The following is a 15,279-nucleotide window of genomic DNA, read 5'->3' as shown; positions in this document are numbered from 1 at the left end:
AAAATACAATAAGAAAAAGATCTGAGGGGAAATTGTATAAAATTATGATGAATGCTTTTATACACAGAGCAAAGATTGATGTTGTTCCTAGATATTAAGCAGTTGCAATCTCTTCTAGTCTGTTTGGAATATTTTCTTTCTTGAATTCAAAAAACAAACTAACCACAAACTTGAAGAAGCTCAGAATAACAGGAGCAGCTTAAGATTTATTCAGTAATTCAAAGTGCAAAAAAAGTAATTCAAAGGAATTCAAATGATATTAATCACTATATCGTATAATCATTGCATTTTAAAAATATTAATTTATATATGTTTTAATAATTGTTAGGTTTTCCATGGACTCTTTACTGTCAAAAACAATTAACCTCCTATTCCATCATTGCTGAATGGAGATCACACTGTAGACCTGGTTTTAAACAATAACTGATGGACGAACGGGTGACTCATTTGTGCAGGTAGGCATCTAGCCACAGCTCACCAGACTTCTTCAAAGACCTGAAGTAGACATGAATAAAATCTTAGTGCTCAGAGTTAGAAGGGTGTCTGATTTCATACAACTCAAATATGTGCAACTAATTTTCTCACTGCTTTCTGAGTTAACTAAAAGTGCTTTCATATATGGAATGTTTGTTTGTTTGAGGGACTTGATCAAACGCTTGAGTGCTTTCTCCCATGGTGCAGTTCATTTGGCAGGTAGAGTGTGGACTTAAACTGTAGTCTGAGTGAGGCTGTATGACAGAGGCTGTTTGAGTAAAGCTGTATGAGTGAGGCTGTATGAATGAGGTTGTCTGAGTGAGGCTGTATGACAGAGGCTGTTTGAGTAAAGCTGTATGAGTGAGGCTGTATGAATGAGGTTGTCTGAGTGAGGCTGTATGACAGAGGCTGTTTGAGTAAAGCTGTATGAGTGAGGCTGTATGAATGAGGTTGTCTGAGTGAGGCTGTCTGAGTAAAGCTGTATGAGTGAGGCTGTATGAGTGAAGCTGTATGAGTAAAGCTGTCTCCCATTCCAAACAAACTCACTCACTCATTCCAAATGTCTAATAGTTTGACTGCAGAGACAAATTGATTCTACTCTGAAACAAACTATTTGCCTGAAAGGGTACCACTTTACTATTTCAGGGGTTACATAGATGCTGTCTTTGATCCTTACAAACCTTATTTAAAATGAGACATGATAAGGTAGGGGGGTGTACACAAGAATTATATAAAAGGGCCAAATACAAGGCACAAGGTTCCAGTTAATCCCCAACATTCACACGGCGACATTTTGGGACCAGACTGGCCTTTGGTCATTTTGCTGAGGATTTAAGACTGGGTGGGCGGCTGGGCTCTTAATAGGTCACTATTTACAAATTAATATTTAGCCAGGACCCTCAAACAGGAGAATCAATGACCCAGTCTCAAGGGAATTGTTTTCTATTAATCCCAGCAGGCTATGCAATGTGACATCTCAGTTTCACATAATCTCTTGAGCTGGAACCCTCAAAGATATCCTAACACATCATTAAGATTTTGGAGTGACTTACATTTATCTAATTTATATACAACTGTTCTATACAACTGAGCAGTTGGGGACCTCGATTAGGGGCCAAGCAGGCAACTTGGTGGTCCTGGGATTTAAACTTACAACCTTCCGATCACTAGACCAACACCTTAACCACTGAGCTTCCAGTTCCCACAGTTCCAGTTCTGCCAGATGTTATTTATATCATGAACAATGTGAGCTGTAAAATTACTGGGAATTAAAGTAAACTAATCCAGTGTATATCACTGTCTGCCAATGACTGTCAGGTAATTGGAGCACATTAATAAGAACCTGAAAATTATTTGTATGCTGATTATAGACAAAATTGGGATAAAATATCTGGAAGCCGTGTTAGTCAAGAAGGTGACCCCAACCTGCATGTGGTTCACTCCATTTGGGTTACTGTATGGGTGGAAGCCTCGGGTGTGTTGGACACGATTAAAGAAAATGATGTGGATGGTCCAACACCCAGGAAAATGGGTTTTGGAAATGAGTGTAGAAAATTTCATTTATGTGTGCCCTGCGATGGGTTGGCAGAGTGAGCAGAGTGCCACTCTTTAAATGCTTATCGCAGGAGAATTTGCTCTACAAAAGTCAGTCCTTACTAAGACAATTTGTACTTGTGCTGCTTTTTACCTTTTAGGTCACACAGCAGGTGGGATAATTTTGAGGATTTGTAAATGTAAAGGAACAACAGTAGTTATAGTTACTGGGGCTCTGGTGATGTCAGTGGCAGTGAGAGATGGGCTGGGACTGGCGTGTCCAAAACATGTCCAATTCCACACTCTTACCATTCCAAAATGCAATACTGTAGGTAACAATGATGCAATCCAAAATTTCGGATGTGTTTTCTCTCCTGCCTGGATGCACAAACCCTTCCCACAAACCCCCAACAGAATGGCCATTGGATGATTTGTATATTTTTTGACCAAAAAGGAAAAGAAGGAAAAGTTTTACAAGAATGTTTTCAAAATTAATTTTCATATTTTTTGGGGTTCATTTAGGTTTGTGCAGCATGAAACCAAAATAACACAAAAAGTAATCATTTAACAAATTAATAGATGTCTGATTTAATAAATGAAATAAATGAAATTAAATAAATTAAATAAATTTAATAAATGAAAATTTCTGAAGAAAGAATAGAGAGTATATTAATTGAGTGTGCATATAAAATAAACCAATCATACCCAATAATGTCAGACATGGCCTCCAACAGCCCTTTGACCTGATACTGAACTCCATACTTCTCACAAAGCTCTCGAAGTCGAGGTGCCACATGAACATAGTTATGGCGAGGCATTGTAGGGAAGACACTGTGGTGGACAGGTTGAAGGGATTGTGGTGAGGTGACAGATATAATCTCTATATATAAGTATGTCCCTGATATTCAGTTCATGCACCTGCACATATAATCCCAAAACAACAATACACTTACTGGTGCTCAATCTGGAAGTTGAGGTGGCCGGTAAACCAATCATTGAAGAGTGACTGCTCAACATTACAAGTAGATTTCAACTAAAAAAAAAGCCACAAAAGCACATATTACATCCTTAAAAAACATATATAGATTTAGTAATTTGTGCTTTAACATACTGTACTTCCCTGGTACCAGAAATATGAATAATATATGTCTATTAATAATAAATAACTGATAATGAATAGGGACTCTGTATACTTGTTGCTGTTACTGTGCCCACAATTTTTAAATGAGTAAAAGTACATGAGCAAATAAGTCAACGTAAATTAAGGTAAATAAAACATAAATATTTAGGTGCATAGTTATAACTGCATCAAGCTGGCAAGCTGCTGACATCACCAAACTGTTATATTCTTATTTTTTTGTTGCTTTTTTTCAGTTGTTTGTTTTTAAGAGTATTCAGGAGTTGAAATGTTAGCATTTATACAATTATATTTAAAAGTATCCTATAAATGCACTGGAAAAATGCATTAATTAAGAAAATATTTTATGCTTAAATTTATTTAAATGTTGTGAAAAAAATATTTGATTCAATGAAGAAAGCTGGTATTCCTAAAAGGACAAGATCACATATTGACCGCATACTGCATTAATCATTTTAGATATACACTCATTTTTCATGGCCTATAGTTTATAATATTCACCTGGTCCATTTTAACAAAAATATAGGACCATTCTTCTAGTTTCAGGTGTCTGAATAATGTTGTGAATAGTTCTGCACAAGCTCGAGTATTCCATTTATAAGAAGACATTGATGGTAGATACTGAGCCAAAAATGTACCTGCATACTGAGCCAGTCGTCATGATTTTCATAAACAATATCCATGGGAATGTGGTTCATCTGCGTAACCCATACGTACCAGTGACTTTCTAGAAACCTAAATAACACACAGTAAAAAAAAAAGTACAATATAAATAAATTTTTGATAATATATGATTATGACCCTTAATGCTAATGTGTCATCTAAAGTAAGGTTTAAGTGAAAGCCTAGCAAACATCATACCTTACAAAAGTCTGAAGCAGTACTGATCCCAGCAATCCATAATATGAGACATAACATAAGAAGAACCGTGTATAGTAGGACAAATACCACACAAAATCCTCAACACAAAAAATAAAGAGAGAAATGAATGGACAATATAAGTTGACGGTATTTCTATGTTCAGACATGGCAAGAAAAATGTCATGTCAACTTACCACCCAATGGCGTCTCACGCACAGAGTTCGAAAAATGTGCGCGCTAAAGAACACTGGGATTAGCAGGGGAGGGCCAACTAGGAAAAAGAAGGGTGGGTAAGTTATTTTAAATATGAAACATAAATCTAATGATTTATTCTGAGCAATATGTGCAGTCATACTGGTCTAAAATAAATAGCATCAAATAACATACTCAAAAAGAAGTACTTGTGCTGATGGTTATAAGGCATGTGTTTCAACTTTTTAATCCCATACTGTAACAAAAAGGAAGGTAAGAATAATACAAAAACAATGCAGTCTAACATATATGTAGTATGTGTCAAGGGTAAGAGACGTCTGTCCCTGATGGAATGAACGAATTAATTAATTAGAACATTTCTGAAGATTCATAAAAAGGATTCAAAGAAATCACCTCTACAGGCTGGATGTTTCCCAGTACCAGTATTTCCATCGTGTTGAGGTCTGGGTCCTTACTTAACACATTAGGCTTAGAATGATGCTGAAAGTGTTGATAGTTCCACCAATTTGCAGAGGCCCCCTATATAATCAAACACCAGTATGAACCACTGCAGGGAAAATCATATATATTTGCTGTTTTAGAGATTTATAATTGTTGAAGATATACACTCAATGAAAACTTGTACATCTGTCATTTGTGCAATTCTCCTACGTTATCATTATAACATGGTTAATGTAAGGCAGTGTTACTCATTGCGTGGCTCGCGAGCCTCCTGCGGCTCGCCAAGCTTTAATATGCGGCTCGCATGGCAGTAAATAATACGATGATATGATCATGTGGTTAAAATGTATTTTTCATTTAAATAACATTAAAAACAATCAGGGAAGCATAGAAAAACGTATGTGCTCTATTACAAATAATAATATATATTTATATATATTATTTGACTCGTCACTGACTCACTGTGTTCTGCGCAATAGCCAGTTTTTGGCGGCCTACCAAAAGCTAGTTTGTGTTTCATGCTAGTTAACAACTTGTGTTTACTGTACACACGGACTAAAAAATGGATCGATTTCTTATCAAACAATCCCGCGCACAAAATGAACAGCAACAAAGCAATGTGACAGTGACAAAAGAGGTAACTGATGGGGAGCATGCATCATCTGCAACTCGAGTAATTATTATATTGCAATATTGTACATTGTATTTAAGCAGATAAGCTATTTAAGACTGAATAACTTGGCATACTTTGCAGTGAAAGTGGCTCTCCTATTGACTTTGTCCTATCAGTGTGGCTCACTTGAAAAAAATAGTGAAGACCACTGATGTAAGGCATAAAACTATACAGCCACAGGTCAAGAGCTTCAGTTATTGTTCACATCAATCATCACCATGAGATCACAATCTGAACTAAGTGACTGAATCATGGCATGTTTATTGAGCTGGATTGATTTCAGAAACTGTTGATGTCCTGGGATTTTCAACCACAATTGTCTAAGAGTTTACACAGAATGGTAATACATCAGAACAGAATGGGAAGAATTTTTCAACCAAACATGAAACCTATGGTAAAATAAAAACACTCTCTAACTATGTGGTGAGCTGAAAAGCATCTCAGAATGCACAAAATGTCAAAACCCCAGGTAGAGGCTGTTAGGTTTCACTCCTGTCAATAAAAGAACAGTAATCTGTTTTAGTGATCTACGAAGGTAACAGGCGTATTGAAACTGGACAGACGGCTTATTGATCATGATTGCTTCGAATTTTCCACAATTTCAGGCTGGTGTTGCCAGTTTACTCATCTTATAATGGCTAATTCCAGCATGATAATGTTCACATGGCACAAAGCAACGTAAACCTGTTGCATGAATATGACAATAAGTTCAGTGTGCTGAAATGACCTTCCCAGTCACTAGATCTGAATCCAAAAGAGCCTTTTTAGGATGTGGCAGAGTAGATTTGCAGCAGGACTAGGGTTGCAAAGGGGCGGTAAATTTCCGGAACTTAATCTGGGGAATTTTGGAAATATTCCAAATTGGAAACTTTACGGGAATTTATGGAAATTTGCAGGAATTTATGGGAATTTACAAGAATTTATGGGAATATACAGGAATTTATATGAATTATTTGGAAATATAGGGACATTTATATAAACTATATCATATACATAAACATTGTTTGGTTAAAAATGACGTCTTGACTGATTTAATTGTAAGTAGAACTTTAATTGATTCTTTCATTGAGTAACACAAAAGCATAATAAATATTATTAATCTTGTAATAAACATAATAAACTTAATAATTGTAATAAACATATTTCCCTATGATTGTTGTAAAATGAAAGCATCCCTCACCCTTGCCCTTCTAAAAAAGTCCCAATCAAAATGTAAAATGAAGCATTTTTTCTCAAGCTTATTACAGTAGGTCTCTGCTTCTGTGATAGTCAAGGCCTGGAAAATGGAGGTGAACCCCCCCTTAAGTGATATATGGAGTATTTTTTTATTTCATGGAGGAGTGTGTGTGTGTGGGGGGGGGGGTCGTATTATCTGTGCATGTGGTAACACTCCTAATTTACTGCTTATTAAGAGTTAGTAAGGTAGTTATTAAGTTTAGGTATTGGGTACAATTAAGAATGTAGAATAAGGCAATGCAGAATACGGCATTAATATGTGCTTAATGAGTACTAATAAATAGCCAATATTCTATTATTATTCATGCTAATAAGCAAATAGTTAAATGACCCTAAAATAAAGTGTTACTGTGCATGTTATGGAAGAACACAAGTACATGCAGGGGGTTTGGCCTCAATGGCGCTCCAGTAAGCTGTGTTCTGTGTGCAAGTGACCGAGGAATACAGGGTACAAATTCAACTTAAATTGCATTAAATCTTGTTGTTTTAAATGTGTTTAAATAATTTCAATTATGCTGCTAGATTTTTTTAAACTACATTTAAGTTCCTTGTTATAGGCAACTCTGCATTTTTTAAAAATTCCCAGTTTATTTCCATATATTCCTGTTAATTCTCATATATTCCTGTTAATTCCCATGGAAAGTTTCCAGCCTTGAAAATTCCCGGAATTTTGCAACCCTAAGCAGGACATATCTGTAGCAATTATGTGTAGGAATCATATTCAGGGTTTCCAGCAGCACTTTGCAGTTCGGGCGGTCCGCCTAAGCTGGGAAACCCTACCGCCTTAACTAGGTCGTCCAAAAAAAAAAAATAGCGCGGACGCGCTTCACACCGCGAGCGGGCACGCGCGCCACATGGGCGAAGTGAGAGACAGACGTGGTCCGTCACTGGAGGATAACTAGCCAGTTGATAAAACCCGTGTCTGTGAGAACTGTAAGTGGACTTATGTTTTGGGTTTGTTTAAGCCTCTTATTGTATTAGTTTATAGTTCCTGCAAATTTAAAGTAAGTTAGCTGGTGATTTTGTTGTTTGAGTTCTTCACCTGCTAGCTAGGTTGCACGTGCCTGTTTTTAATAATTGTTAAACGTAGTACAGAGTCTGTGGTCTATCTCAGAAAGAAGCCCCGCCCCCCGGGTCCCGCCCCCACGCACAACCCTACCGCCTTAACTAACAAATTTTCTGCGGGAAACCCTGATATTATAACACACACAATGCCATGTATAACTGAGCATGAGCAGGATCCCTATAAATATACCCAGTATTAGTATGGTGTTCCTAATAAAGTGGTCAGAGAGTGTGTATATATACATGTTAGACTATAGTCTCTGTGGGATCTGATACCTTCAGGTGTCCGATGACAAATTTGTGTGCTAGATGATCCCAGGTGGAATTTTTGAAGACAGACAGGTGGCCAAGGTCATGCTGAAGCCAGCCAGCCTGAGCCTGCATAAAACGGGACAGAGAGCACATCCATATTGTGTAACTCCACTTCTGATGACTTCAACTCCGCTGGATCACAGTGTAACTGTGAGGGCCACAAAATGTTTAAGAATGACTAGGCCTTATTTAACCTCCTAAGACCTGGTGTCCACATACTGTACGTGGACATCACTGCATCTAAAATGCAAGGCCAAACCAAAGCTCGGGTCTTAGGAGGTTAAAGATATTAGTCTAAATAATTATGTTCTTTTTTTTTTTTTTGTCTATTTAGGGAAAGAGTTACAAACAGATATGAAACTAACACAATAATACAATGAATTTATAAGAAAATATATGTGTAAAATATATTTGCCACTGTGTCCCCTGCCCACCTAAAAAAAAGCTAAAAAGCTGCTGTGCTTTGAGAATTTAATGAACAAATTTGCATGCGCAAAGTAAAAAAAAAAAAAAGACTACAGACACCAGCTTAATTAATCTGAGGAGTCTGTGAATGACTCTCTTTGGACTGTTCGAATGCTCTCTGGATGGTCCAGTGGTTGTCAGCCAGTAGTCCTTACCACAACCAGAAAGGTTACGTTTACATGTACTGTATGGCATTTGGAAGACATTGTTTTCCAGAGCAGCTTAATCTTATCTTATCATAACTGAGAATGTTGAGAGGGCTCAGCGGCAGAGCCAGATAAGATCGTTTGAATATTGTATAAGAATACCCTATTGCTGGTTCTCACTAGAACTCTACCAAGGCTAGGCCCTCTGGATAGAGAACCAGGACCATTTGATGACTGTATATCTGAAAATTGGCTTGGGAATGTCTGGAGATTCCCCTAGAGTGTTTGGAATATGTGCCTTGGGATAGAGAATTCCCTCCACTAGGAAAATTCAAAATAAATGGATAAATAAACGGTGAACGGCAACAAACCCTCACTAAATACCCCCAATAAATACATGTTTCATATGTTTTTTCAAAAGTGCTTTTTTGCCAACATCAATGCCATGCTTGATGAAGGCCATATTGATGATGGTGTTAAAGACGAAGGTGTCCTACCTGTGCTGTGGCCAACATGACAGCACTTAGAATTGTAACAATCCAGCCATTGCCAAATTGCCACAGCAGTACCAAAGGTAGCGCCTCCAACAGCAGAATGTGGCCAATATATAGGATATAAAACAATGGACGGGTGCGGAAGAAACCCTGTTCTTCCAACTGCTTACGCAAGGCCTGGAAATCTTTCACTAAAGCAGCCTGAGGAAAAAAGAGTGAAGTGTCAGACTCATGGCATTAAGTGACTTTAAGGACACAGAGGACCAGACCGCAAAATACTCTTTATACTTTAATTTTACACACAAAAAGCAGCTCTCTTATTTTGTGCAATTTCCTGTTTTAGAGTTAGTATTTAACTTAAATACTAATTATAACTCAATATAGTTGATGTCTAGCTGGAGTCAACTGATGTAGTGAATTCAGTATTGTGAAATAATTATGACAAATTTCCAATGTGGACCTCACTAAAGTTTTGATCCTGCTTACATCCCTATTCAGACTGACAAGAGTTTGAAGAACAGTGACTGATAGATTCAATATTATTTAATACATTATGAAGGATGTAAAAGATATTATTACACTTTAATGCACTTTAATGAATGCATGCTAAAAGACAAATAAAACATCCTCAGTTAAACTGAGCTGTACTTAAGGAAAAGTGAAAAGTGTAACTTTTCTTCTAGATGGTGAGAACTATTGGTTAAACCAAAATGCAATGGAATAAAATAATGTAAAAAGACCCTCAGCCAAACTGGGCCAAAATGTACTGCCACTTAAAAGCAACAGGTGGCAGTAGACATAGATTCATTATTGTGGGGATAAAAAGGAGCAGTGGACCAAAGTAACCTCTGGCAACGTCGCACGCATTATAAAACCTTGCAGCCAGTCAGTGGCTGAGTCTGAACCAAAAGAAAACCCTCACCTGATACTGCCTAAATGACTGCCTTCATTATGTTCAGGAAAGCCAGCAGGCCAGATAGAGTTTCTACAGGCAACAGACATTGTTTATAGATTAAGTACTTGACCGTGTTTATACACACAGCTGAACTTTCAGCTAGACAACCATACTGAGTCCTGATCTTTTCCCAGACTGTCCTGATGAACTGCAGTGCTTCTATCGAGCAAATTGCTACTGATTATCTATCTATCTATCTATCTATCTATCTATCTATCTATCTATCTATCTATCTATCTATCTATCTATCTATCTATCTTTTTTAATAGATGATCTATATAACTGTCTAATGAAAGTCAGTAAGTCCGAGTAAGACAGAATACATGTGTTTGAAGGAGAGGGAGGGAAGTAGAACCGCACTGGATGGTTGACCCCAAATAAAGTCCTGCATCTTGTTGACTTCAGCTGATGCAGGAGTTTATTTGGGGTCAACCATCCAGTGCTACGGGGAGTGTGGAAAAGAGTTGAAGTGGTGAGTGCAGGCAGATTAGAGTGGGTGGAGAAAAAAAGTGTTCTGAAGTGTTCTGTTGTGTGACAGAAAAGTGACAGCAAGATGTAAAGGAAAGGAGTACAAGACAGTAGTGAGACAAGCTATGCTGTATGGGTTAGACACTGCAGCAGTGAGGAAAAGACATGAGGTGAAAAAGAGAGATGGAGTTAGGAAAGATGAGGATGTTGAGGTTTTCTTTAGGAGTGACGAAGATGGACAGGATTAGGAACGAGCACATCAGAGGGACAGCTCAGGTTGGCTGTTTTGTTGACAAGGTCAGAGAGGCTAGATTGAAATGGTTTGGACATGTACAGAGGAGGGAGATGGTTATGTTGGTAGAAGGATGTTGAAGATGGAGCTGCAGGTAATAGGTCAAGAGGAAGGACAAAGAGGAGATATATGGATGTGTTAATAGTGGACATGAAGGGAACTGGTGCGAGAGTAGAGAATGTCGAGGAAAGAGTTAGGTGGAAAAAGATGATTCGATGTGGTGACCCCTAACAGGAAAAGCCGAAAGTAGAAGAAGAAGATATACTGTATATAACTGTACATAGATTCAGAGAACAGTTAGAAGCTGACACATTTAATTGTATGACCTTAGAAAAACAGTTTAGACTCTAGGAAATAGCAATGGTTCAGATTTGGTATTCCTATTAACTACCACTATCACACAGACATACCGTAAGGAAATCCTTTGTGTCTGGGTTTACTTGGACCTGTGATCTGCAGACGATGTGAAGGATATAGTTATGGCTAATTATGGAGTGAATCTGGAGTGATGAATATTAGGTAATTACAAAAGATAAGTTCGATAACTAAATAAATTTAGTAACTAAAATAGTAACCGACAAGATACAGTAAGAGTAATAAGCCATATAGCCCATTTCTATCTGTCTGTAATGGACATACATTTGTGTGGTGTGTAGTTGCAGACGTACATTTTTGTCATGGTCTTGACTGGGCTCTGAAGGTGCCAACTCTCCCAACAGCAGTGGCTTCATGAACTTCCTCACGAAACGGCGATCCGGATGGAAGGCTGTAAAAGCGTCCTGCACAAAACCACACTTTCATTCAGGTGGCCACAAAGCGCACCAACATTTGTATTTGTTGCTATTTGTTACTTTCTTTGTTGAAATCAACATCTTTAGCAAGTTACAAAAAAGTTTATGTGGCCAACATCCAACAACAATAAACACTATTAATGTAGACAGGGAAGATATTGCTGTGATTTCATACTATGCTTTTTTCCTGAAAGATTAATGCCACGATTTATCTACATCTACAAGAATGTAGTACAAGAATTTAGATGTAGATCTAAAGCAAAAAAAATCTAAAATCTAAAGCAAAAGCCAAACAAATGTCTGGAAATATCATGGAGTGACCTTGTGGTGAAGTGTCTTCCAAATAAAATGTATAAAACAGACTTAGTGTACCCAGTTCATGGTTACCGTGACCCAGCCAGGCCAGACAAGCACCTGGTGATACCCACGTAAGTGAAAACGAATATATAGAAAATATCTGATAGGAAGCTAGTTACCGTTGCATCTTCACCAATGTAATGCTCAAGAACTCTGCTTCCTCCAGGATGTCTTTTAGTCCACTCACTCACATTGTACACTTTCCTCTCGATCACCAGCCACTGATCACCTGTGAGATTGTGTTTCTGCACTTCCTCCCACGTGTACTGTGCACATGAACCTCTCTCTCCTGACCCCTGCTGCTCACCCCGATGTCCTCCATCACCCATAACTTGTCCGCACTCGGCGTTGCACTGCAGGCTCTGATCCAAACCACCGCTGGTTCACTTCTACTGCTGCAACATCAAGCACCATCATTTCAGCTCTACATTTTGTTTGTGTGTTTGTGAGTTTTATTTACATTTCATTAGAAATTGGTACAAGATGGGTAGGATGGCACAAAAATTTGAATCCCCTACCCCCAATCAAACAGACACACAGACCAATGGGTGGATGGATGGATGGATGGATGGATGGATGGATGGATGGATAGATAGATAGATAGATAGATAGATAGATAGATAGATAGATAGATAGATAGATAGATAGATAGATAGATGAACATAAAAACATTAAATGGAAGCTAGCCCTAAACAAAAATAAATAAATAAATAAATAGATCCATCCCAATGTTCTGTTGGTGTAGGGGTTAAAATATTGGTTTTATTCCTTGTTGTTTTTGTTTTTTTGTTCCACACTTTACATTAACAACCTATGACGTATTCTTACAAGTTATAATAGTTGTATTGTGCGTTAAGCTAACCCAGTCCTCTAAAATCCAACCTGGGTTAGGAAATAATAAAATCTTTTCATATCAGATAATCCGTTTTGGCAACACAAACCACAAAGCCTGATATTAAAAGACATTGGGTAGAAACCTGAGTTCTACAGCAAATCTAAAGAAGAAAATATCGGGCCTCATTTATCAAACTGGTTACAAACAAATTTTATTTGGAGGATATTTGGTATTCCAGTCTGACACGAAGTTCATCTATCTTTATCAAATACAAGCAAAGTTAATGTAACTTTTGGAAATCCAATTCATTTAACGTAAACGGCCACACTTTAAGAAATATTAAATATGGAACAACATATTAATGCTTAAATAAAGCAAGCAAATCCAAATTCACAATTCAAGACAAAAACACCAGTCAATTAATCACAGCAAAGGATATGCTGCTGTTTTTCTTTTTCTATAATACTTCTATAACATTATACTGTTTCTTTTTAAACAGTATAATGCCATAGAATCTCTTTTAATATGTCTTTGTGTGTTATATGTTGCTTTGTGTGAAGCCAGCATTATACTGACATATATCAAGTTCCCTTACACCACATGCCTCGTGCTTTATTCCTGCTTTTAGTATATGGATTTACTTCTGGGCAACATTCACATTTAAAAATAAAGTTTTTTTTTTCCTCAAAACCATCTCAAACCATTTTCAACTAACAAAACACAGATCTTTTCTGCATCTCCTGACTCTGACATTTTTGTGTAGGTACCCTACTGAATAATATATTTGGGTCACTCTAATGTATTTGGCACATAATTTCTTTTAACCCTGTCATGGACACATACAAAAACAATATAGAAAGAAAAACAAAATTGTTAACAATGGTAAATTTTAATTTTTCTTTTATTGTTCATTTTCATTTTCAACTGATGATGAAAAAGAAATAAATATCGACATACTTAATTTTTTAAATGACAAATTATTTAATTACATGAATTAATTACATGAAATAATATATTATTATAACATACATACACATGTAGTCAAGGGAGGATGAATGACAGCGTGGACATTTTATCTTCTGATGAACATCTTATGAACGTCTAATGAACAATGTTTTAAAATGTTAAAGATGACCTTATAATATTTGTATATTTTAAAACTGTAGTAAGTAAGTGGATGTTTTACCCTGACAGGTTTAAGCTTGCTCAAATACGAAGTGACAACACAATATGAGGAAAGTGTAACAAAAAAAATGTAAACCTTAAAAAAAAATCCTTTCTTTATTTCATTGTTTCTTATTTCATTCTTTTATGGAGTCTTGTGAGTCTCACTAAATGCAAATGTGTGAAGAGTATTATCAATGTTTTCATGTGTGTGTACACCTGAAAATCTAGGTTATTGTGGCCTACAAAAGTTTTTTCACATACTGTAGCTTTACTAAAAGATTGATAAATGAGGTCCATTGTCATAATCCAAATATTTAAAATGACTCATGCTTTATCTTCATCAATTCCATGAGGATCCAGGTTCCTATCCTGGGAACAGGTGTGAGGTGGGTGTATACACCCTTATTAAAACCTGATTAAAAAATGCACACAAATTCACACAATAGTGGATGTTTAGCACTGCCAGTCTAGAAACTGGAAAAACCAAAGCACATGTGAAACTGTGAGGTACAAAATAATACCAGCTGTGCCACTCTGTGCACCATTTATTTATTTATTTATTTTCACTATTTACTGCGTCAGCTATATATGGTTGAAAGGACATTAAAAGTTTCTTGACTTGATTATTTGATGTGCTGTTTTATAATCTCTCTGTATATAATAAGAATAATAATAATAATAATAATAATAAAAAAATACATAAACACCAATAATAATAATAATAATAATAATAAATTACTTAATAATAATTCTAATAATAATAGTGATAATAATAATAATAATAATAATAATAATAATAATAATAATAATAATAATAAAGCGGTTTTATATCCCAGAAGTGCAATGCACCTGTTCTAAGGAGTCAGAAAAGACTCTTGGTTGTGATTGTGATTAGTATGCACTACAGCCTAGAGCTTAATTTACTGCTAAAGAAAGCAATTTAATTCAGTATTTTATCCATGCGTTCGTTTGCAGATTGATCAGGAGTCAAAGGCCCAAACATCACAGAATACAGCTGACTACAAATGCAGTAAGATGTACTCACTCGTCAGGGTTTAACTTGTTTGTCTGCACGTAGTCGTGATGTGTTCATGTAACTGTGGCCAGTCCTGCGTGATAAGTGGATGTATTCGGTGTTATCAGTGTTTATCCCCCGGTGCGCTGCTGCTCTTTCATACCGGCTCTCATCACTGCGCTCCTCTCCTGAGTTCCAAACAGATCGTTCGAGCGACTCTGCTCCAATCCGAGCGCGCGTCCTGCAGCCTGCTGACCAATCAGCGCGCAGATCTTCTTACCGATTTTACCGATTTTATTTCTCTCTCTCTCTCTCTCTCTCTCTCTCTCTCTCTCTCTCTCTCTCTCT

The 15,279-nt window shown here is 36.8% G+C and overlaps 1 protein-coding gene across 1 annotated transcript; it reads right to left on the bottom strand.

Annotated features, from left to right (window-relative positions):
- Window positions 1–170: 170 nt before the first annotated feature.
- On the bottom strand, window positions 171–15,136 carry LOC132857380 (fatty acid desaturase 2-like). Its single transcript, XM_060887341.1, has 13 exons — window positions 14,962–15,136; window positions 12,034–12,309; window positions 11,435–11,545; window positions 9,055–9,252; window positions 7,911–8,012; window positions 4,613–4,738; window positions 4,394–4,454; window positions 4,201–4,277; window positions 4,007–4,104; window positions 3,784–3,880; window positions 2,961–3,040; window positions 2,713–2,838; window positions 171–495 (listed from the first exon to the last, which is right to left on the bottom strand). Exons 2-13 carry the CDS (start codon window positions 12,241–12,243, stop codon window positions 444–446), a joined length of 1,338 nt encoding a protein of 445 aa, XP_060743324.1. The 5' UTR covers window positions 12,244–12,309; window positions 14,962–15,136; the 3' UTR covers window positions 171–443.
- Between the last annotated feature and the right edge of the window lie 143 nt (window positions 15,137–15,279).

The sequence above is a fragment of the Tachysurus vachellii genome, chromosome 14 (assembly GCF_030014155.1).
Source record: "Tachysurus vachellii isolate PV-2020 chromosome 14, HZAU_Pvac_v1, whole genome shotgun sequence".
NCBI classification, from domain to species: domain Eukaryota; kingdom Metazoa; phylum Chordata; class Actinopteri; order Siluriformes; family Bagridae; genus Tachysurus; species Tachysurus vachellii.
This window is presented reverse-complemented; position numbering and strand designations above follow the sequence as displayed.

Bases quoted from the DNA above. Each gene is read 5' to 3' on its own strand.
- LOC132857380 (XM_060887341.1), bottom strand. From the start codon at position 12,243: ATGGGTGATGGAGGACATCGGGGTGAGCAGCAGGGGTCAGGAGAGAGA. The intron at 8,013-9,054 runs GTAGGACACCTT...CGTTTTATGCAG, and splicing joins TCATGTTGGCCACAGCACAG to GCTCAGGCTGGCTGGCTTCA. The intron at 3,881-4,006 runs GTATGATGTTTG...TGTGTTATTTAG, and splicing joins CTGCTTCAGACTTTTGTAAG to GTTTCTAGAAAGTCACTGGT.